Below are 24,318 nucleotides of genomic sequence, written 5' to 3' on the forward strand. Positions count from 1 at the left end.
TCACCCCTACCTCGTCATCACTGAAGAGTGAGCTAGAGACGGGCGTGCTGGCTGGCTGAAGCGAAGGACTTTTGGCTTTGGACTTTGGAGGCGCAGACACAAACAGATCCTATAGGACACAAGCATTAATAAAAAACGCCAACTACAGTATCTGCGCTGAGCAGTACTCTTTTCACAAGGATATGCTCCACTGATCTGAGGAAAATGTAAACCGGACCTGGAGAAACAGCCTGGAGTGATTGGTTAAAAGCGCTTACCTCCTCTTCCTCATCGTCGAATATGGAGAGAGGTGCCTTGTTTGGCTTGCTCTGGACTGCAGGTTCAGTCTTTGGCTGAGATTTGCCAGCAGATGGAAAGATCTGTGAAAATTAAGCAGATGACATGCACACGGACAGCACACACACACAACGAAAAGCATTGAGTCAAATTGCAAAAGCATGATGCACTGTGAGAATACAGCTCCATAAGGTGAGCTGGTCAGATTTACAGTGCTCACCACTCCTGTGAGCAAATTTGAGAAAGAAAAAAAAATAAAAATGAGAAACGGTCAAAATTGCTCAATGTTTCTAAGCACTTCCTCTTTCATGGAATGACCACTTGGTGCACTCTTAAGAATGATGATGAAACCAGTGCGATTCTGTCTAATGCTCACTGACAGCCTCCCAAGGATTCCAAGCCCCTACACTTGACATTGGAGCCTTAACATGGCAGACACATTCAGACACAGGTACGATAAAGCAACTATGATCTAAAAAAGAGGCAAACTCATGTGGCTCTCAAAAGGTGACGAAGTGAAACAGGTACTAGCCTGCGTGTCCTCATCATCAGAGAAGAGACCCCTGGTCTGGGACTTGGCCGCCGGCTTGGGTGATGGTTTGACTGCCTCTGGAGCTGGTACACTCTGTGAGTGACAGACACAATGGAACACTTAGATGAGCAAAGTCTACTTTCCATACTGGTTAACACAGGCAAACACTGGGATCTCTCAAATGGTCAGGATCAAGATTGATCGGCTAAAGAGGGCGAAGGAGGGAAAGATGTAGTGAGATAGAGATGGAAGCGGGGATGGCGGCAGTACTTCCAGTCATCACAGCTTGAGCCATTCCAGGTTTCACAGGCCAGGTGAGTGTACCAATCACGTTCAACTTCCCAGTGGATGCCACTCAGCGCTCTCACCTGCTCTCAGTAAAACTTGGAGTGGCTCAAACTTGCTAGGCACCAGCAGCATAATCTCCACCCTTGGGATGGATTAACACAGCATCCCCTACCTCCTCTGATTTCTCAGACTCCTCACTGGTGGAGGCCTGCCGCCTCTTGAGCCCTTCCACCAGGATGTTCTTTGTCCCGGGCCCAAACATGGAGATGGCCCCTGCAGGCATCTGGACAGGGTCACCAACAAAGAAGCTTAACACAACTTAGCACATCTTAACACTGACAAATCCCCAAGTGAAGATGTTCGCTCTCTAAAAACTGTACTGTTTTTCACTTTTGTTTCCTTTCAGATTTGAGGCTCGTATCTGCGAGTGGCATAAACACACTACAAAATACAACATCCCTATTCATAAAAAGTATTCTTCTTTTAGATCTGTAAATAGATCTGTAAATATGCTGTAGAAGGTGTAGGCCACCAACACATTGTTCATTGTTCAATTGATTTAAGTAGAAAATGGAAGCACTTTTTTACTCTTTAATTATTCTTCTTCTTGTCAGCAATTTTAATAAGTATTCACTTCCTCACAGTGAAATGCAACAGCTGTTTGACACATGCAGTCCATGCAGAGGAGGAGCAGGGAGATATTGCCAGAGTTGGGGCTGATTCCATTTCAATTCAGTCAATTCGGGGAAAAAAATTAAATTTGGTTTGTGAACTCAAAACAGCCTATTTTTCAATTTCAGTTTCAATTATTGTATTGAACTTCAGTTCATTTCATTAATTGATTGACCTAGAGCTGGGCGATTTTCACAGTTTTCTCGATTAATTCGGTTTATTTTTTAAAGACAATTTTCAAAACAGGAAAATCGTTTAAATCAATTTTAAAAAACCAAACTTTTTTATTTATTTCAGTTATTTTTTTACATTTAATTTCACAGGTGTAAAAAAATGTTTATCTTAATCTGTTTATTACCTACATATTTGTGTACAAGGGTTTAGAAGACACAGAGTATTTCAGTAGGCTATTTTTTATTGTATAATATATTTCAAGTTTGAAATTAAATATAGTCTTTTTAGTATGCATTAGCAACATGATGTGTGGTACTAAGGAGTTGTTTGAAAATGACAGCCACAAAGTTTGAATGCAATCTGTTTTTCCTTTTAACAGAAAATGGTATGAAAGATCTGTTGATCAGGTTGAAGGGTTGATCATGTAGGTGGGGTCAGCAAGAAAGTTGTAAGTGCATTTTCCTTCAGATGGAAAAGAAGAAGAGACCTGGCGTCTGCACAGGCTGAGCTGGGCCTACCCATCAGCTCATTACAGAGTCCCCAGACAAAAAATGATCAACCATGTTTTGGAGCAGGAGAAAGCCATAGCCTGGGTACTGGGTTCAGACAAGAAGTCTCGGCAGCTAGTACCTACGTGGCAAGACATAGATGTGTTGGAGTCAGTGAACAAAGCTGTAAGTCCACTGCAAAAATTCACTGATGCATTATCAGGCGAAGAGTATGTTAGTGTGCCCTACCTCAAATCAGTGCTTCATCTGTTTGACAACAACATTCTACAGTTAAAGGAAGATGAGACAGCTTACAAAACATATCAAACACACCACACCACACAAGTACCTCAATAGCAAATACAGTGATTCTGCCATAGACAAACTCCTGTCTATTGCCTCTTTCTTGGACCCCCTGGTTCCACACTTCTTACATAGAACATGACAAAGTGGATGGAATCAAAGATCAAGCTATTACAGAGTTGATGTCTCTACCAGGTGAGAATAACACAGACCAGCCTGACGAAACTGTTCTGATGCAAGCAGCAAGTAGCCCACCATGCAACCAACAAGATAAAGCTGAAGTTGTGCCAAAGAAAAAGAAATCCCTAGCCAGCTTTTTCATGAAGACTGTGCCACACCCATCTACTCCCCTGTCAGAAGAGGACATAATCAAAGCAGAGCTGCATATCTGATGTTCCCTCACACAGACCCTGATACAGACAGCATGAGTCTAACTTCCCCAACCTACGCTGCCGGGCAGGAAATACCTTTTTATTCCTGCAACCAGTGCTCCCTCTGAGCGGGTTTTCAGTGCAGCTGGAAACACTGTGACCTGCCAGAGGGCTTCCCTCCATCCTGAAACTGTAGACAGGCTTGTGTTTCTTGCAAGAAACCTGTAAAAACTGCTGCTGTTGTTGCACTTTTCTTGGTGTGTCTGCACTTCAAAGCTGCTCCTGCCTGAATTGAAAGGACTGTTTTTGACTGTCAGGATGTGTCATAGGTGTTGTTGACTGTTTATGTTTTAACGTTATATCATAGGATGTTGCTGGTTGTCACCGTTTTGTACATTATAATAAAAAAATTCTTTGTTTGAAGAAAAATTTTCTTTTCATTATAGAACTAAAAAATCGAAATCGTAATCGAGAATCGTTCATGGCTTTGAAAAAAAAATCAAGATATCATCATCAAGTCATATCGCCCAGCCCTAGATTGACCCCGGGCCTGGTGGTCTCTCTCTGCTCCGCTTATAAAGACAGCAGCACAGGGTTCACAGGTCAAATCCAGGCTCTGACGGGTACCTTCTTTTCAGGAATGGGGGCTACTTCTTCCTCCTCCACATCCTTCTTGGGCTGGGGAGGCAGCGTGCTGGACTTCCCTCTGAAAATGTCACCCTCTTCATCATCGTCATCTTCATCGCCGCCAAACAGGTCCACCGCTTTCTTCTGCTTGGGTTTCTCCAGCCCAGCTGTAGAGGAAGGCAATTAGGGAGACCTTTCAGAACACAGGACACTCCTAATGCAGGTCTGGCATAGAATGGGGAACAGCTATAGCTGTTTTCCAAATGCAAATGAGGACAGAGAGAGGTGCAACACAGTGCAAGATTGAAATCTTGCAAAAAAAAAAAAAAAAAATTATAATAATAATCACCCTTTATGAAAACTACTTCCTGCAGCTTTCAATGTTAAATGAAACCCCACTATATTGAAATCTCACTTAATATCCTCAGTGGGCCAATGAGGATATTAACAGCGTTTACCTATATTGTATCATTGCAATGGTATAAACTGTAACCCGAGGGCTTTCTACATTGGAATACTTTGAAAGCGCACATGGATTACCTTGAACGGTATGCGAAAAGCACTGATGACTGAGTAATAAAAAAACATGGCCAAAATCCGAGGGCGTTTTCGCAAGACTCACCAGAAGCAGACTTCTTGAGGGTGCTGCCACTGAAGAAGTCGTCATCATCATCGTCGTCAAAGAGACCTCCTGTGGTGGCCTGCTTCGGTGCTGCCTGGGCTTTGGGTCTGACTGAACCTTCATTCTGCCTGCTCTCCAAGGACTCCAAGCCATTGGTAGAGGAATCGAAGAGGCTGCTTTCTACACGGGAAATAAATAGCGAACATCAAACAAATGCTTTGATATTCACTGCAACCATAACACTATGTAACAGAGCAACTTTGCACACCTTAATATGACATTATACCATTTCCCTTTCGTTTCTGCTGGCCTCTCTTTTCATTACAGTTAGGATCTATCAGGCCTTACATTACTGTCTGAACTCCAGATGCATCCATAATCTATGCCATCCTATTTTATGCATGCAATCTGGATTAAACAGATGACATATGGGCTGACAGATCTGGATACAGGCAAGGACAGAACGATCTGATAAATGTACTTGCTTCAAAGTGAGATGTTTTTGGTCTAATTTGTTTTTGCCTAATTTTTGTAGTTCCTGTAAGTAAACTCCATTCCTGTACCTGGGAATATGGAGGCAGCACCAGCAGGCTTCTTACTGTGCTTGGAGGACACCGTTTCTAAAGAGGCGAGGCAGAGCAGAGACATTACACTCCCTGACAGGTCACAATTTCACATTTTCAAATGTATATTTAACCATGACAAGTAGGGATGCATGATGATATTGGCACGACATCGGTATTGGCCGATAAAAAAAGAAGTTAATTATCGGCATCGGCAGACATGAAAATTTTGTGCCTGGCCGATAAGTTGACACGTTAACTATTCGCACGCGATGACGCTAAATGTTTATTATGAGCGCCAGCAACAAGCTTCAACATGTCAGCTGTATGGAAGTATTTTGAAGAATCTGAAACAAGTAACAAAATTGCCATTTGTAATGCTTGTAAAGCACCAGTGATGCGAGGAGGGGTAAAATATATAGCTAAGTTTCTCACCCAGGGACGATGCTAGCTGTGTGCTGCAAAGCTTCTATTTGCTTCCGGAGGGGCGTGAGACCATTGTATAATATCGCGGCTCGGTAAGTAGAGAATGCGATGGGAAATAAAACAAGACAGCCCGCGATCGCTGAGCTCTTCCTTTGGGGCTCGAACTCAGGGCGTAATTGTTGCATTTGTACACTTACAAAACGACACTGGACAGCGAATAACGTTTTCTGTAACTCTGCTCATTCAAAATAAATATTGCAGCTCCATAAGGAGAGAATGCGAAGGGAAATAAGAAATAAGACCATTTTTAAATTACGCAGCATCTATATCGGCATCGGTAATCGGCCAAAATGAGTTAAATGAGTTATATCAGCATATCGAATAACGGCAAAAATCCAATATCGTGCATCTCTAATGACAAGCTTACCAACATGCAAATCTATTAAGCTACGCATATCCCCTCTGAAACTACAGGGAAGTAACCATGCAATAACTGTGACTGGAATATTGTACAACCCTCATACTGGTGACTAGGTGCTAGTTTTTAGCTTTGCATTGGTTGCTAGTTGCACTGAGAGATAAAAGGGGTGGGACAAGGTGTAGACACCATTTGTCCTGCTATTGCTTACCTCTGTCCACTGTGTCTGCAGCACAGAAATGAGCCAATACTGTAATGTCACCTTAAATTAAGAGGAGGCCCCTCACAGTTTCAAGGAGGGAAATGTTTCACTGTGAGAATAACCTTCACCACTCTGCTCCTGACCTCACCTTTAACAGCTGCTGTTTTACTTGATGTGTCCTCAGGCTTTGGTGCATCAGAAAAGAGGTCGCCCTGTGAAACCGACAAAACACACAGCAATCACAACCATGTTTTAACATGCACACTGATGCCACTTCCTATCACCAGATATACAGTATATTTTTCTGTTTCTACTGAAAAAGTTTGAGTGTTACTGCACTCATGCATCACATGCGCAAGAAGTACTCAGCGACTGCAACTTATATCATGTAGTAGCTTCTGACTCAAAAGAAGAAGGAATCAGAAGCACAATGACCATAGCACTAACAAAGCATATTTAAACCACATGGAAGCTAGAGCTACTTTTTAAGATTCACTTGGGTTATGTTCTATTGTGCTTGTACACTCTCAGACAGATCAGAGTAGATACTGTGCTGTCTGTCAGGAAACACTGCCCAGTGGCTAACCAGCTGGGCATCAACACAGAGCTAAATAAAGCATTAACACTAACCTTCTTACTGTTAGCATTTAGCTACAAATTGATACATGTAGCTGGCTTCATTGTACCAACAAAGCCAACAGCTTCTGAAACCTTATTTTTGTAATATTTCCAAACATCTTTGTGACATTTCAGGGTGTAATACAGCCCAGCTACCTCATCATCATCATCAAACAGCCCCTTCCCTCCGCTGAAGAGACCCCCTTTGCCTCCAAATGGGGAGAAGTCCTCGTCCTCCATTGGGGGAGGGTTGAACATCTCATTGTCATCAGGGGGTGCTGAGCACGAAACAAACAGCAACTTCACTACATTGTCATTGTCGGACAGTGTATTTGAGTTTGTATGCAAATCATATCATGTAAAAAAAAAAAGAATGGAAAAAAGAAAAAAATAGCTTGAGAATAAATCCTGGAGACAGGCTCTAAGGCCACATAATGATTAATACAGTACTGTGTTGACTGAATACAGCAGAGTAATGCTGAAAACAGTAATAGACCAGTCAATGTTTATATAGCTGGTCACAGCCTGTCTCAATGACCATTAGGAAACTACGTTGCATCTTGGCCAAATTCCTTGTTGGGAAAACAAGAAATCTCACCCAAAAAAGAGAGAGAGAGAGATAACAGCAGTAGTAACCTGAGGCCAGGTGTGCTGTGTGCTAAGCAATGTGCGCTGCTCCGTTCCCCTGCTATGTAGCGGTTATTCTTGCAAGGGAGCTTCCTCTTTCACTGTGACTGACTTTCATTTTGTGCCAAGCAACAATGCTGATTCTGTTAGTGTGGACCACCTGTTATAGAGCAGGGGTCTCCAACACGTCGCTCGCGAGCTACCGGTAGCTCGCTGCCTGTTTTTGAGTAGCTCGCCAACAGGTTCAAAGATTATGTACAAAAACAATCGGACAACAAATAAATGCACCCTGGAAACCTCTTCCCATTTCAATCCAATCAAATACACAGATGTCCCACCCCCCTCCAATACAAAATGATATCAGCTGTCAATCAAATAAGTTACGCTAGTGTCAAGTTTGCAAACACGTCGTCACATCAGTTACCCTGTAGGCTCGCTACTGAGGTAACTACTGAGCTAAAGCAAGGAGCTTGGTGGTGTTAGCAAGCCAGTTTAGCTTATAAAATAGCCAGATTTAATATGAACAAAGAAAGTGGCCAGGCCACTATTTCCATGAGGAACGGGAACGCATTTTTCCCCCCACGAATGTGTGCGCCTCATCTGTGGTACCAGCGTTTCAGTCAGTAAAAGATGCAACGTTCATCGCCACTTCAGAGACATTCTAAAACTCTTAGTGTGAAAAGGCTTAACATGGCTTAATGTTCCAAAATAGCATCCAATGATCACTAAATTTCTCTCGGACATGTCTTGTCATAAACACTTTTACCTGTCAAAAAATCAAAATCGAAATCCTATGCGTATGGACGTTAGCTTACGTTAAGCGTTTTCCTCTCTATTGATGCCCATTATAAGGAAAAGGCTTAACGTGGCTTAATGTTCCAAAAAGCTATGGGGCGCCAAATGTAACAGACCTTTTTTGTGGACAGAATGTCTTCTGTGCTAGACGCATAAATTCATTACGAAACCATATAACACCGTAACGCCTTTTGTCCACGAAAGACACAAAGGCGTCAGCATTGTGTCCACGAAATATTGAAGAGAGCACATACTTTCGTGCACAGAAAACAAAACGGATAATTCCTTTCGTGCACTGAATTGACCGTTGTGCTTTTCATTTTGTGGACAAAAGGCGGAATTCACTTCGCACTATGTGGACAAAAGAAACTCATTTTGTAGACAAAAGTAATTCTTTCTACGTAACAGATGTCCTCGGCCAGCATTTATGCTGTTGTGGCACGAAATGCAGAATGCACTGTACTATCATCATTCCGTGCCATCGAATGTTCATTTTGTTCACTTAACTGTTTTGCTATGTTACTGAAAGTATGATGTGCACGAAAGTGATTTAGCACAATATATTCCGTGACTCCGCAGTTACAGAAGGCATTCCGTCCACGAAAGCAAAGGCTGCTTGAACTTTCGTAGACATCAGTGTTTTGCTTTCGCAGACAGAATGCTTTCTGTGCTACAAAACGCATAAATTCATTACAAAACTATGTAACACTGTAACGCGTGAAACCACGAAAAACACAAACGCGTTAGCATTGTGTCCACGAAATACTGATGTATACGAAAGTCATCAATAGCATGTCAAATGTAGGCTATGTTCTGTATCCATATGTTTCACATTTCAATGTGTCAAGCTCACATTAGTCACACAATATATCAAAACGAAACGCATAAATTCATAACGAAATTTGATTTAAGATGTTTTTGATCCAAAATGTGAGCTTTGGATATTGGCATTTGATACATGTATACACAAAGTAGCTTAATTCAGCTGGTTGACGTGAGTGTTTTGATACGTTATGTGAGTAAGTGTGAGTACTGTAGCTCTCAGATGAAAAAAGGTTGGAGACCCCTGTTATAGAGTAACACTGTTCTAATACTGTCCAAAATGGGTGTTATATGAGATCAGCCTGAGATAAGCCTTCACTGTAACAGTATGAATTAGGGTTAACTCAATTTAGGGATGAATTTAAAGTCAATGCATGAAATGAAAATCCCCTATCATTTTTGATGAACTTTTTTCAATTCATGAATTGCAATTCTGTTCATTCCCTGAATTAACTGAATTGAAATGGAATTTACCCCAACTCTGACAATTGGACAGGTAACCAAAAACTGAAATCCAGAAATGGGAAAAATAGCTGCAGTTTGATTACCAGAGTAAAAAAAGACCCTCAGAAAGATCGCGTGTTATCATTCCTACCCTGTGTCTTAACAGGCTTTGTGTCTTTCTTGCCTTTACTCTTCTTCTTCGCGGCGGATGTGGCAGATGTTAATGCTTCAAAGAGATGGCAGAAACACACTGATAAGCATGCACATGCACCGAGATGGAGCCAACCTGGCACATATTCCATGCCTTACCAAAAGGTCATACAAAAAGAGATGCAAAAGAGGTAGGTGGGTAGAGGTGATGGGTAATGAATGGACAGCTTTGAGCTAGTCTGGGTGGACCAGCGTTGGAGACCTGCCTGTATGAAAAACTTCATTAACAGTCTCAATGAAACAGAAACACCTCCAGATACATTTTATTAGTAATTCTCTGTTAAAGGAACAAACACAGGTTTGACCAACCGTGACTGTAATAGAAAGCTCAGAACTGATACTACTTAAGCTCTCTCAAATGCAGATCGGCATTCAATCAACAGCTTAATTGACCCTAATTCAGCTGGAAAGAAAACCAGCATACACAGTGGGCCCCCAGGACCAGGGTTGACAAATGGGCTAAAAATACATGTTAGAGAAGAGAAGCATCTGGAATTGTTTCTACAGCTCTTTCAGCTTGGGGGAAGTGCATTCCATTAGCTGCTTCAGTTTTAAATGAACAAGGCTTGAAAAGAATGTAGGTTTTTAATTCTGTTTCCAGTGCTGCCACCAACACACGCAAATGGGAGACCTGAGAACGGAGTGTAATGAGATTTAGGCCACATCAGATCAAAAGCAAAGGCCATGCCCACTTACAAGTGCGATCCTCTTCTGGCCTGCTTGCGGTCTCCCCTTTGATACGGGCTGCCAGCTCGTCTGCGAACGACGGCGGACCCCTCGAGCTCTGCAACACAACAGGACCGAGATGTCAGCGCCACTCGTCACACACGCTTCAACGGGACCTGGCCCTGATCATGAGTGCAACCACAGCCACTCAACTGACAGACTGATCTAAAACCTTGTATACTACGTTACATTATTAAATCATAGTTATTTACCCAGAGCAACTTACAATTTTATATCTTTACACAGTTGGATATTTACTGAGGCAAGTACCTTGCCTAAGGTACAACAGCAGTGTCCCAGCGGGGAGTCAAACGAGTAACATTTCAATTACAATACCTGATCCTGTTCAGCTGACACAGACTGATTTGAGACTTGTATATCTTTGGAGGGCAACAACTATAGCTAAGACGCAAACCGCAGTCTGTCTTTGTGGTAGGCTCCTGAACACGCACCCTTCCCTCATAGAGACTGACTTATACAAGGATGCTTGACTTCAGAGGTAAGCCAAGCATCCTTATAATCTACTTGATAGATCTGGTCATTTCAAGGGTGTCATCTACACCCTTTTCCATTATAAAAACCCTCAGTAACACATCTCAGCAACACTGTTTGCATTCTAGGAGTGTAGTGAAATATTATGAAACAAACTGATGTGCTATGGTAGTTCTCAACATTTTGGGTCTTCTGTGAAACTCAGGGAAGGTATTAAATTTGCATCTGACATCTACATTAAATTTGTACTTGTTACATTAAAAAAAATGTTACTCAAAACAGAGATGAAGGTTTTCCCACAGATAACAGTCACTACAGCGTCCAATGTAAAAACATGTAAAGTGCCAACAGCTTACCCTCGGAAAGGGTTTACCTTTCTGTCTTCATTGTCATCTTTGTCCGATTCACCAAATATGTCAGAGTCTTCCTCTTCGTCCTCCTCCTCTTCGTCTTCATCACTTGTAATGGATGACTTCTGTACAATTAAGAATTTAGTAGTTGAAGTTGCTAATGGAACTAGCAGCCAAGAGCAATCACCACCCATAACTACAAAGGAGATCTTCTTGGATCCTCATGTCCAAACAGCAGTATCACCTTGAGGTCTTGAATTACGAAAGAAAACGCGTGAAACAGCTGTTTTTCACATACAACGGTCACGTATCATTTAATTTAGAACTATAGTGGTTGGCTGTAAACCTGCACAACTTGACTAGAAAACATGATCATACATTACCATACACATGACCATAAACTCACTTTCTTGATGCTGCCTTGTCTTTCATCTTGATCAAAGTCGTCTGATTGCTGTTCATTTCCACAAAAAAAGAAAACCCCAGTAAAAAGATTAAAGTCACATTAAACAGACATTAAGTCAAAATGTGATTATAAGCAAGTCATTATCTGATCTTGATAATCTGCACATTATGCCATTTTCAAGATCCTGGTGCCAGGCGAGTGGCAAGGACAGGATTCATTCACACTTCATTGCCATTGGTCCTGAATTATGAATCATGCACACAAGAAACTGATTTTCCATTAATTACACAACAGTTTAGCATCATGGAAATGCTGTGCTGATTATTCAAACAAGGATGTGTAACTTCTGCAGATGACAGTTATTCTCGTAACATAAACACCAAAATGCTAACATTTGAAACCGTGACAGTGAAGGTACAATACTCTTGAAAATAAATATTAATTTAAAAATTCTTACATCTTCATCTTTGTTTTCTTCACTGTCGATGACACTGTCCCGATCACTGTCGATGGACATTTCTGTGAAGAAACAGCATGTCAGCTTCAGGTCTGAAAGGCATTTCCACATGAATAAAGTCCATAACTGTATCCTGAAAAGATGAATTCCACTGCCTCCAGCTCAGGCTGTGGGGTTCAGACCCAGCCTTCTCTTCATGCAGTGTGCCCGTTTGCCCTGGGCCTGTGATAATAAAGTTCCTCCCACAGTCCAAACACATCCTGATAAGGTCTTTCACTCCATCTCACTGCTGCGCTCTCCAGGACACCATGGTCACTGAAGGCCTAGCAAGAAGGAAGCTGATGATTTCAATCACTGATCTCAATCTCTCACTTTTCTTAGTCTACAGTCATCTGCATATTACTTTTTCCCTAGAAATGAATTAAACTCTTAAGCCTATGAATTCAAAATGTGTGCATCAAATAAGTACCAGACACTACGTTCATAATCAAGTCACAGTCTTCAAAAAAATAAGCACAAGTCAACCACTTGGTCAACCACTCACTGGCACACCACCATGTAACAATGAAACGTAAAGCTTCCTATGAAACAACTTTTCCTGTCTTCTCATATCATAAAGTGGGGTCGCTCTTAAATAAAAGTTAAAAAAAAGTTACACGAGAAAAAAGTTACACGAGAATTAATTATCATAATCCCCATGTGCTTTTAAAGTGAATGTTCAGATTTAACTACTTCTAATAAATATTATAATAAATTTTTACTATATGTATACTCAGTATACATATACAAATATACCATGCAAGTCTTTCTGGATAAGAGCATCTGCTAAATGACAGTAATGCAAATATTAGAACCTACATCTACTATAGTGATTATTATAGATGCCAAGGCTCTAATGTTGTGTATTCACATTTAACAGAGATTACCTCATGATTGCTCATAACATAACATAATCTTGATTTGCTCAGATTTAAGTCAGATTTAAGACCTAACTACTTCCAGTAAATTTTAAGAACACTGTCAATAGTCAATATTATTACAGATATATATTACAGTTTTATATATTCTACAGATGCCAAGTCTCATATCTCATGCTTGCATATTCACATTAGTGGTGTAACGGATCATTGTTGATCCGTGATCCATATGGATCTAACATTTGTATGAACATCTTTGTGTCTAACTGTGCCAGCTAGCTAGCTAGCTAAGTGACTAGCTAGTTGCAACTGCTAGCTATCACTAGCTAACTTAATGAAAGAAATAGCATCCAGGTTCATCTGTTCAAATTAGTTGAAACTAACGTTAGCTAGCTAGCTGGCAGTTAAGTACATCGTTCAAGTGTAAAATGTATATATATGCACTATATAGTGAATAGGGAGCGATTTTGGACACAACCGAGGAACAGCAGAACAAGCGCTCATATTGCACTTTAATTTAACAATTGAGTATTGAATATTTTATTTTAAGATTTTATTTAAGCATTGGACATCTTGAATGTTGTTTTCATTTAAGACCATCCATAGGCAAAAGTTCCTTGCTTTAAGTGTTCTTTAAGTAATAAATGGAAAACAAAGTTATATGTGTCCCCCCCCCTTTTTTTTTGCTGATCCGAAAAATGATCCGATCCGTGACTCAAAACCATGATCCGATCCGAACCGTGAGTTTTGTGATCCATTGCACCCCTAATTCACATAAATGAAAACTGCAAGTACAGTTAATCTGTGACTCTGTATCTGTCCAAAGCAATTACACGGGCACTATAGAAGACACTTCTCCTTCCCTTTGTGCCCTTACCTGAGCTGGTATTTCGCAGAGTTACCGGAAGGAAACATCATTCCCACCCCCACCCCCCAGCTAGCCTTTACATAAATTACAATTATTACAATTGCAATACTATAATATGTATATGTATCTTTATGTAATTTTGCTAACTTATTTCAGGAAAATAAACATGGGAAAAAAGCGTTTCTATTTTGCTGACAGACCACACTGATCAAAATGTCAGTGAGTTACAATTCATGATGTAGAGGGAAACAGAGCATGCAGCAAAAAAGAGTCCATTCCTCTTTCAACAGTATATAAATCAGGTCTATAGGATGCCACTGTTGGGTGCCGTGTCAGCTGAAGAAAACAAACTAAGCGCAGCAGTTACAGAGCTGCCATGAAGGTGTTACCTGAACGAGTGCATACAGAAGAAACATATGTTCAGTCTGAGAGCAAGTTGCACTACCTTCGCTGGAGAGGTCACCCAGCCCCACATCGTCCTGCTCCATAAAGGACTGGGATCCTATCAGGTATGGTAACGGCCGATCCACATATAGATCCTACAGGTATGGGGAGGAGACGCCACATTACACTTCTGTTACTTACAATGACAAATGATGCAATACAATATCAACACCTGAACAACCATACCAGAATTCATTATGGTATGATGCTATGATATAATATGATTTGATAAATTTCTATAGAGAATGTGGCATAGCGGTAAGGAGTAGGGCTCGTAACCAAATGGTTGCTGGTTCTATTCCCCACTGGGGCACTGCTATTGTACCCTTGGGTAAGGTAGTTCACCTGAATGGCCTCAGTAAATATCCTGCTGAATACATGAATACACATACATACATACAGAATATGAATACATAAAAATGTAATCTGTGTAAGTCACTCTGGATAAGAGTGTCTGCTAAATGATAATAATATAATGTAACATGATTCAATATAACCTTAAAATTATTCTATGCTTTTCAATAAATGTAGATTAAGCATTAGTTCATTATATGGGACTGAAATAACACTCAATGTTCAAAGATAAGAATTGTCACAAATGCTCTAGTTTCATCCACACTGCATTAATATGTATAAAAGTAAATGAATAAAAAAGTCAGTAGTATGGATTGATTTCCACCGCTACTCAGCAGACACTCTTGACCTAAGCTCACAATTTTTACATGTCATCCATTTATATGGCTTGGTATTTACTAAGGCAATTCAGGTTAGGTACGTTGCTCAAGGGTACAACAGCAGTGCCCAATGAGAGTGAACTGGTCTTTACTACTGTGGCAAACTGCTGCCTGTTAATCAACACACTTTAAGCCCAAGAAACACTAGGACAAGAACAAAACAAACACAAAACAAAGCACTATACATACTTTTCAAGGCCTAGTTAATTGAAAAGGGATGATTTGTCTGTGGTACACAGTAACTGATTACTTATTTTATTACTAAATGCCATTTATTGGCTTCTGTGTGCTTAGATGCTAGGTCCTGAATGAAATGCCATCGAAAAGCACTAAACAGTACTACAAACTGAAATACAAGTGGTGATGTTAGTTTCATTTGTTCTCTTAATTCCCTTAATATGAATTGACTGTTGGTTTTTACAATATAAATTAAATATAACTAACAATAAACACTTATGAGTATTTTGTATGCATCCCTCTGCGGATCCATCTGTAAACAACCATAGCTGCATACTCTTCTACGAGATTTGTTTACAGAGAGATATGGCACCGTCTCTGATTATAATGAAAAGGCTGCTGAATGCTTACACCTTTTGTTTTTTTTTTCTGACTGATTTATTTATGAAGCTGAGGTGTTTGGAAGGATGTCTGTGGTCCTACAGAGGTACACTCTAAAAAAATAATACACTGGCTCAACTTTAAAAAAATTAAGGTAACAAGTCGCATGGATCTTTTTAAGTAATTAAAACTCAGCCATTATTGAGTAAATCCCATGAGACTTTTATAGTACAACGAGCATGATTTGCTTTGTCCTTTAAAAGCTTAATTAAATCGAACCAAGTTAATTTTAATGAAAAAGTTTTTGGTGATATTAAGCCGTGCCCCCTCATGCTGTAGCTGTGCAAGGAGCTCTTCCATCTGCTGGAGTAATATCATCTTCCTCCCACTTCTTTTTTTTGGCAAATAATGTTTCAAATAACCAATAAAGGAACATAACATAAAATCAGAGCACAGGGGATAACACACAAAGTGATTTCATTTGCTTCTAACATCAAACAACGATTCTGCTACTACTACTCAATTTCACTGCACAACTTTCATTAAGCATCAACAGAACCAGAAAACCACACACAAACACCTTGCTCCGGTAGGAGGGAACTACAAAAAAGGGGAACACAGTCACACTCATGGTTGGTAAAATAACAGTCCATCGCCACAAGGCATGCTGGGAAGCTCCGCCCACTACCCCAACACACTACACAACTCTACAATCGAAGATATACAAGTTGCACTAACTTAATACTTTACTATTGTTAAGTGAATGCAAAAATGTTTATTCAAAATTGATATATATCTAAGTTAAGACAGTTTTCTTTATTTTCATTTTGACCAACTTCTTAAAATGAGTTATCAACTGACTAAAACATGTACATGTAACAAATTTAATTTTTTATGCTGAAAAAGCTCTTGATTTTAAGCTTTACTCACTAACCCTATGAATCATTTTTTAGAGTGTAGGCTGTCCCACAGTGGTGAGGGACAAACCTGAGTATTTCTGTACCTTGGGTTCCAGTATAGGTTCGACCCGATCGGTGGCCTCTTCGTCTTCTGAGTCCGAGTTTCCGGCCTTGATGTCCAGCTGCTCGAAAGCAGACTCCAGAACACTCAGGCCGTAGTTCACCGCCTCCTGCACTTTGGGGATCAGCTCCGCCTCCTTCTGCTCCCTTGTCTTCTCCTGTGGGGTTTGAACATGTTTCACTAAGGCCTTGTTAGGCCTTGTTAACTGCACAGAAACAGTCCTGCTGTTTAAACACATTTCAGTAAGCCTTCTGCCTTGTTGAGCACACACAGACAATCACATTGTTTGCAATAAGTTTCACTCAGCCTTAGGCCTTGTTAACTGCACAGAGATGGTCACACTGTTTAAGCACATTTCACTAAGCTTTAGGTCGGTCTAAGTGCACAGAGGGTATGCCAACGCTTGGTCAAAATCCAACAAATTTAGCCACAATGTAGACACAAGGCATCATTTTCTAATCCCTGCCCTATTTTAACATCATAGGAAAAATGAAAAATCATTGAGATAGGTTTCCTTCTGCTTTAGACCTGCTTGAGGAAGAAGCTGAATCTGTGATGGCAGACACTCAAAAGGACACACCCAAATGTCTTTTACAGACAAACCCATGATTTTTTTTCATGCATTTGGATTATCACATCCTTCAAACAATATGGAGGTGAACCTCCATATTGTCAGGCAGATGTCAACACAAGTAAAAAGACAGCTTAAATGGATACACTGCATCTTTTTTCCAACAATAAACTGGTTCACAGTTAACAGGCACTGAATCCCCAAACAGATCCTATCACCTCAAACAGACAGGGTGAAACACCAGTGCTTGGACACTCTCCATGGGGTCCTTACCTGCTCCGGCTGTTTCTCTGCTGCCTCAGGCTTCGACACTGGCTCATCCACCTCCTCATCGTACACCCGCTGCGGGATTCAACAAAACAAGAGGGTGTCACCATAAAAGCCGCTCACAATATTCAGAATCAAAGACCAGACAAGAAAGCTGAGATATCTAATGACTCTGCTCTAACACCCTTATGGTATTCCTTGTTAAATCCACACTTCATCATTAAGGCAACTGCCATCACTTTTTAATATATGTTATAAATGCATTTTTTTTTCAAAATGTCAATTCTTGATCACTCTGCTGGAGTGAGTTGCGTTCTTTCTGAGAACCAACGCTTTACTTCCAAAATCCCATTTAGGTAAACATCAACACTGGCACAGGACTGCTCATCAAATTTAGAGACATGTAAAGTTTAAGATAACTGAAAAGCACACCAAAAGGAACTGAAATGGTAAAGACCTACTGGCGACCGGCTGGTCACCGGTCTGTTCGAGGGCACCTTGACGGGGGGCCTTACGTTTTCAATGAACTGCGTGTTGGACAGCATGAGGAAGTCATTGAAGACCGTGTGCAGGCAGCAGTCTGTGGACTTGGTGTCGCGGATCAGGCCGTCCAGCTGCTTCTCGATCTCGTGCGTCTTGGACAGCATCCTCTGAGAGAAGTCTTGGAGGAACAGGAAGAGCTATGGAAGCCAGGACAAAAAGAGAGATTCCGTGTGAAAAAACTGTGTTTTAACCCTTAGGGATGTTCCCGTACATGAGTGCATCCATGGCTGAGTAGAACAAAGATTAGAGGTAATGCAATTCTAATATTCGTAAGTAACCTAGAGTACATACTTTAACACTCAAGACAGACTTTTGTTCATGAGTATTTACATTTTTTGCTGCTGTTGTAGCAGAGCTGAAGTAATAGCTCGTGTGAGCCCCGCGTAAAAGCCTTGGTAGCGGGTAGCAGGTAGCCGAGCAGTTGCAGCAGCTACGTCACTCCCCGAGACCTGGTTAAGTAGCGTTGTTGCCGACAGGTTAACGGCAATTTGCCTTTAGCTCAACTGGCAACGACGCTGGCTGCAAGGTTGGCAGTGAGCAGTGAGAACCTCGGTTCCTCGGTTCGAAACTCGCTCGCTCGCTGACCCATGTAACATCAAATAAAACACAACGCAAGACCCCACCCGTTACACTGTCAATGCACATTTGTGGGGCATCGCTTGGTGTTTGCGGACAAATCCGCACTGTACATCGATGGGGTTTTTTGTTTTGTTTTTAATTTTGCCTAAACAATCATATTTACCCACTAAAATCACTGATTTTATAACATCCCTATAAAACATTTTACTTGGGACATAGTGTTGCGTGTATTCATTAGATGAGAATCTCAGGGAAAGCCTTAAACCTGCAAGGAGCGACCTGACCTGCCCAGCTCTAACTGTGAACTTAAATGGATAAATGTCTCACGCCAGAGTCCGCAGCCAGGGACCAGTTAGCGCTGGTCTTGCGTATCTCTTCAAGGGACCAGGGCCTCTCCCAAATTTGCTCCCCCTCTCCATTCTTCTCGCTTGGTCCATTCGTTAGCGTCGTGGACAGCCCGCTCATCTGCAACACAGCATCCATAAGACATCGCCATACTTATCCTTGTACGTTCAGCAGAGGAAAAAAACATATCTTAGCAAGGTTTTCCCAGCAGAAAATATAACTTTGTCAAAAGAACAGCAATTCATTCAGTAAGAAAACAATGCATGTACTTTTCTTTGGGTCTGAAAACTTCCATGGGGGATGCTCTTCGCTCACCATGCGTCTTGTGGCTACTTGGCGATGACATTGTTACGCATGCGCCAATGACTAAACGCTCGTACCGATAATTCCACGTAAAACTAGAGCAGTTTTGGCATTACCTTCTCAGATTTTCTTGAAATTTGGCTCGTGCATTTATCATGCGGCCATTACAACATGAACAAAATTTAGAATTCACATCGTAAATATTTTTCTGGGAAATGCTTAACAGGGTCATTTAACACTTTAACCAACAAAAGTACCTTTACAAGAAAGATAACTAGTGAGAAAATCAACACTCCATCTAGCTATAAAGCTAATTAGCAAAATGTGACGTGATTAAAACGAACACCCACTGAAGTAACTGTTAGCTAGCTAGTCAGCTGGCTAACGAATCAAGTTGGGAGATGCTGCGATAAAGATGAATCAGCAAGCTGTGTTAAGTATTAGGACGACAGCTATCAGTTAAACTAACTAGCTAGTTAGTTTGTGTAATGCTAATCATTTCTTAGCTTTTAATTACAACATGATTGCAGAATGTGATTGTCAACCACAGACATTTCGCTAGCTACATACAGCTACTCTAGCTAGCTAGCTACCTACCTGCATTGCTTGGATGCTATGAGGCTGAGTAGCTAGGTTGGCTGTCTCTGTCTCAGACATTTTAATTGCTACTAAGCAGATAACTGTAACCGGACGTTGGTAATTTTCTTTGTCGAGAACAAAAGTGAAACGATTTTTTTCCATAGCCAGCTAAACGCTAGTTAGTTGGCTTCATAATCTCGAAAGCTAACAAGCTATCTAAGAAAAAAATTGCCACAAGCATCGTTCTCACCTTATATTGTCGGCGTCAAAAATGCGATTTCAACCTTAATTTTTTTTTCTCTATTGAATTTACAGAGTACAGCGGATGCTAAAAGAAGCTCCCGTTTTCTTGTCGGATTTCTGACAGGTCGGCCATGTTCTGTCCTGCAGGAATCAGCTGACAGAAGTCACCTGACTGACGACGCTCAGAGAATTGATGCTGGAGCAAACAGCAAACAGCAGATTACTATGTGAAAGACAAGGGAGCGATGTTGGGAAATGTACGATCGCGTTCAATTGTACTGATAGCATCAATTTATAGGCAGGTGATGGGGCAGAACTTGTCCGTTTTTTCTTGCAAATTTTGTCTGTTGTCTTGCAAAAGCCACGCTGCATTAGAGAGGAATCTACTGTGCTGGGGTTTGTGCGCTGTCGCGGTTGGGCCACGTGAAAGATATTCCTGACCAAATGCAGTCCAGCGTTTTCGGTTTACATACATTCGGTTTAAGTATCTTTGGTTAAAATATATGCTGAATAGCATGATTAAAATCACATTATGTGAGTTATGGAAAAAATACCTTTAAGGAAGGACAATAGCCTTTAATTGATGAAAAAAGTGAATATGAAATATGAGTTTTGAAGCTGCGTGAAGTCGTCACAAGTGGTCATGGAAACATTGCAAACATTGCAAATATGAATACTTTTCTGACTAAACGTGTGACAACAGACCCCCCCCCCCCCAACACACCAACACTCCTTTTTATTCTGTTGCTTATCAATGCTGGTGCAGCCCACACTACCATAGAACTGGGCCTTCTTCTGACACCTGCCATTTCTAGAGAGGTTGAAAAAAAAAACATCATATTGTTTCCACTGCTCAATTAAACCAAACTGATCGCTTTGAAAACCAACGCAACAAATGATAGGGTAATGTAATGGGTAATGTTGGCAATGTGATGATCATTATCTTCAGTCCATCATTAGACTTTACATAGCCAGGCCACTGTATTCGACCTCTATGGGATGCTTGACTGTTACCCCTCTCGCAATTATGCACCCCGGTCGTGTCCTTTGTCCAGCTTGCCCTCTGTGTGGTCGAATGAGCTTCCTGTTGTGATTAGAACAGCTAAATCCCTAGCCACATTCTGTCACAGACTGAAGACCCAACTCTTCAGACTGTACCTCATTTCCCCTACCCTAGTGTGATCTTGTTCCCCTTTTATGTATGTTTTACATATTGTAGTTTTGTTGTTTGTATTTTTTGTAGTTCTGCAGTTCTTCATTCTCATAATACAGCAATGCGTTGCTTAATGTCCACAATACTTTCTGTGAAATAGGACATCATGTGATTTGGACATTGTGTGAACACCATACTATATACAGTATATGGTATACTATGTACTGTACCATTATACGCCTGGCAGCGCATTCGCTTTATTTCCATGAGACATGAGATACACGTGTTGCGTGAGGGAAGTGTTGTGTGGTGGAAAATTTTTGACTAAGTGTATAAAATATAAATCATAAGCATTATTGCCAGTATATTATTGCCAGTATATGTTAGCTTTTGATTTTAACCACTTTAAAGTGGTTAAAGTGGTTTAGTGATTAAAACCACTTTAACCACTTTATTTTTTCTATGCACAGATAAATTAAATAAACTTCTTGCATGTAAGTAAAAATTAAAAGGAAGGGTCAGAAGAGTACAGAAGAGGAGGGGTAAGCAGCTGTAAGATATCTGTGTGCCATAAGTTACAAAGTGAGGCCTGTGTGCAGGAGACTGTGGGAAGGTATGCAGTAGTGAGATATTATGACATAGAGCTGAGAGGGAGTAGAGAAGAAAACAATTCTATATGTATGTCGTAAGTTACAAAGTAAGGCCTGTTGTTGTGGGAGTTAGACACTGTCCGGACATTGACCAGAAGATGGACCATGAGAGTAGGGTAAAGAAGAATTGGACACTGTGAGGAGGGGTTGCAAACACTGGGGTTCTTTGTTTGTTTAATGCTATTGTGGTGGGGAAACATTGTATATTGTATATCCATATGCAGTAAATCCATGTGTAGTTTGTAAGCATTGCCAGTAGATGTCAGTTAGGCTAAAGCAGGTAATCAGTTATTTTTAAGATGTGTGAACCCTGGGAATAATGTAAAATTAAGGTGGGATATATATATTTTTTAAAAAAGACAGAAATGTGCTGGTGGACCACAGAGGCATACTGGAGGGGGGAGAGATAACAGGAGAATGTGGTGTGAACGTGAAGAAGCAACAATAGTGTATGGAGAAGATAGGATGACTCTAAGGGAGGAGTTTGAGTTTCATAAGCAAGCATTGCCAGTGGGTTACTTTAGGTTAGGGTTATTCTAGGTTAAAGTGGAGAGTCAATTATTTTTTTAAGCATGTTTTAGTATGCTAGAAATGTGTGGCCAGCCAAGGCAGATATGGAGTGGGAACAAAATGTATTGAGACTGAGTTAGGGTGCATGTGACAGAGAAGCTGAAATAATGTTGCTTCTCTTGGTGCAGGTGAAAATCTTCACCTGATCTTCACTTCTCCTGACATCTTGTGTTGGGGATATGCCTGATGCCCCCTCCCTTTGCTTCTGACCACTGTGGGAAAGTCTTCCTGCTTCTTTATCTTGTTTAGCAATGACATATGTGTTTACTCAGAGGAGCTAAGGAAAAAGCATAAGAGAGAAGTGCTTTGGGAGGGTTTTTCAGAATGCTTGGGGAGAGTGAAATTGTGTTGCTCTGCACAGACCAGCCCGGTTTGTGATTTGCGCACCTATACAATAAACCTATTGCATCAGACTCTGAAGATTATTTTCTGTACTTATTTTCTGTGATTATTTTATAACATTGTTTAATTCAGAATTGTTACAGCACAAGTGTGAAGGGAGCTGTCAGGGCTCAGGCACGGACTTAAATGCAGACCACGAGTGCTCAGGTTCCAGGCAGTTTTATTGGAATCGTAATGGCAGAACAGGCAGGGTCAAAACAAGGCAGGCAGTCCGAAGGCAAAGCAGGGATCAAAAAACAGGAACAAGCAGGGTCAGCCCAGGAAACTCAAAACAGAATGACAGGGGAAAGAAGAGAGGGAAAGAAGAGAGGGAGGGAAGGAAGGAAGGAAGGAAGGAAGGAAGGAAGGAAGGAAGGAAGGAAAAGGAAAAAAAACTGCAACAAACTGGCAACAAGACAGAGAAAAGCAGGGTAGATATAGGGCTGGGGTGACGAGGAGATGGGATGCAGGTGGGCAGGCAGGCAGGTGGAGGAGATCAGGTAATCAGGTGGGCAGGGACAGGGCGGAGAGCGGGGCAGGGCTGGAACACAAGGAAAACAGTAAACAAAAGCACATGGACCACACTGACAGACAGGGAGAACACCAAAACAACAGCTAGAGGGCTGGAGTACTGACAGGAGCCTCCAGTCCGATTGACCTAGACTGGGAGAGGTTTTCTGCCACAGTTGCATTCACTACGTCCGGTTATGTCTACTACGTCCTGTTCTGCGATCGGGATTTTTAAACTTTATTATAACCTCATGGGACTACGGACGTGTATGTGAATGGACGTTGTCTGAATGGACGTTAAACGGCGCATGACTGCAATGGAGATATGATGTTTGACATGTTGAACTGATGTGTTGAATATGTAGGCTACATGTCCTTGTTTTTGTAAAACATTTCATGGTGATTTGTTAAATGCACTTTGTGTTTGCACATTGGAAGTTGCTCTGGATAAGAGTGTCTACGGAACGACCAAAGATAAATGTGAATGTAAATAGCCTACACGAAACTGGAACTTATGATGACTCGAGTGAAGTAGACAGGTCAAGTATACCATGTAGGCTAATAGAGAGGGAAAATGCATGCATACAGAGAACTAAAAATAAATGTTTTGAAATAATTCAGTAAGACAGGGGCGTCAGGCCCATTCAAGCTGGAGAGGCACATGCCTCACCAGATTTTTGATATCTGGATTTTTTTATATGTTTATTTTATTTTGTTACTATTATATTTATTTATTATTTATTATATATAAGGTCCCAATTTTGTTATAAATATGGCATTCATTTATAACTTCTAGGGGACATTCGGGGACGTTCCAGGAACGTCTCTGGTGTGTTACGAAATAACGTTATGCGCAGAACTTTCGGGGGACATTCGGACTCTTGTTTAGTATGTATACATTTACATTTATTTATTTAGCAGACGCGTCCAGAGAAATTTAATTTGTTAAAATTGGGTGTACATATATTTATAGATTTAATATTGTGTTGATATTGTTAGTGATTGTAAATAAAGTTTAGCTTAAAATTTGTTTGATTTGATTATCCTAGCTAACTATCTTAACGTCAGCTGTAAAGCCGGTTTTCCGAGCGTTTGGCAGTGGCACAACCAAGGTAAACTGAGATGATTTAACGGTAAACGAAAGTACTGAAGCGTAAAATTGGTGGGAAGTATT

At 40.9% G+C, this 24,318-nt stretch overlaps 1 protein-coding gene across 3 annotated transcripts in view; it reads right to left on the minus strand.

Moving 5' to 3' along the window:
* Positions 1-20,051, minus strand: part of washc2c (WASH complex subunit 2C) — a 31,859-nt gene extending 11,808 nt beyond the window's left edge. For 2 of the 3 annotated variants that reach the window (XM_036546438.1, XM_036546437.1), the window contains exons 1-20: positions 19,888-20,051; positions 18,738-18,875; positions 17,804-17,968; positions 17,295-17,363; positions 16,434-16,607; positions 14,140-14,233; positions 11,910-11,971; positions 11,453-11,500; positions 11,070-11,171; positions 10,175-10,262; positions 9,420-9,494; positions 6,737-6,858; positions 6,111-6,174; positions 4,917-4,973; positions 4,354-4,533; positions 3,732-3,898; positions 1,269-1,379; positions 809-901; positions 258-359; positions 11-109 (exon numbers count right to left, since the gene is read on the minus strand). In XM_036546438.1, the coding sequence (XP_036402331.1) occupies positions 11-109; positions 258-359; positions 809-901; positions 1,269-1,379; positions 3,732-3,898; positions 4,354-4,533; positions 4,917-4,973; positions 6,111-6,174; positions 6,737-6,858; positions 9,420-9,494; positions 10,175-10,262; positions 11,070-11,171; positions 11,453-11,500; positions 11,910-11,971; positions 14,140-14,233; positions 16,434-16,607; positions 17,295-17,363; positions 17,804-17,968; positions 18,738-18,875 (2,010 nt within the window). In that variant the 5' untranslated portion in view covers positions 19,888-20,051. The remainder of the gene's footprint in view (positions 1-10; positions 110-257; positions 360-808; positions 902-1,268; positions 1,380-3,731; positions 3,899-4,353; positions 4,534-4,916; positions 4,974-6,110; positions 6,175-6,736; positions 6,859-9,419; positions 9,495-10,174; positions 10,263-11,069; positions 11,172-11,452; positions 11,501-11,909; positions 11,972-14,139; positions 14,234-16,433; positions 16,608-17,294; positions 17,364-17,803; positions 17,969-18,737; positions 18,876-19,887) is intronic. The other variant, XM_036546439.1, reaches the window with a different exon arrangement.
* Between the last annotated feature and the right edge of the window lie 4,267 nt (positions 20,052-24,318).

Source organism: Megalops cyprinoides, chromosome 15 (assembly GCF_013368585.1).
Source record: "Megalops cyprinoides isolate fMegCyp1 chromosome 15, fMegCyp1.pri, whole genome shotgun sequence".
Classification (NCBI taxonomy): domain Eukaryota; kingdom Metazoa; phylum Chordata; class Actinopteri; order Elopiformes; family Megalopidae; genus Megalops; species Megalops cyprinoides.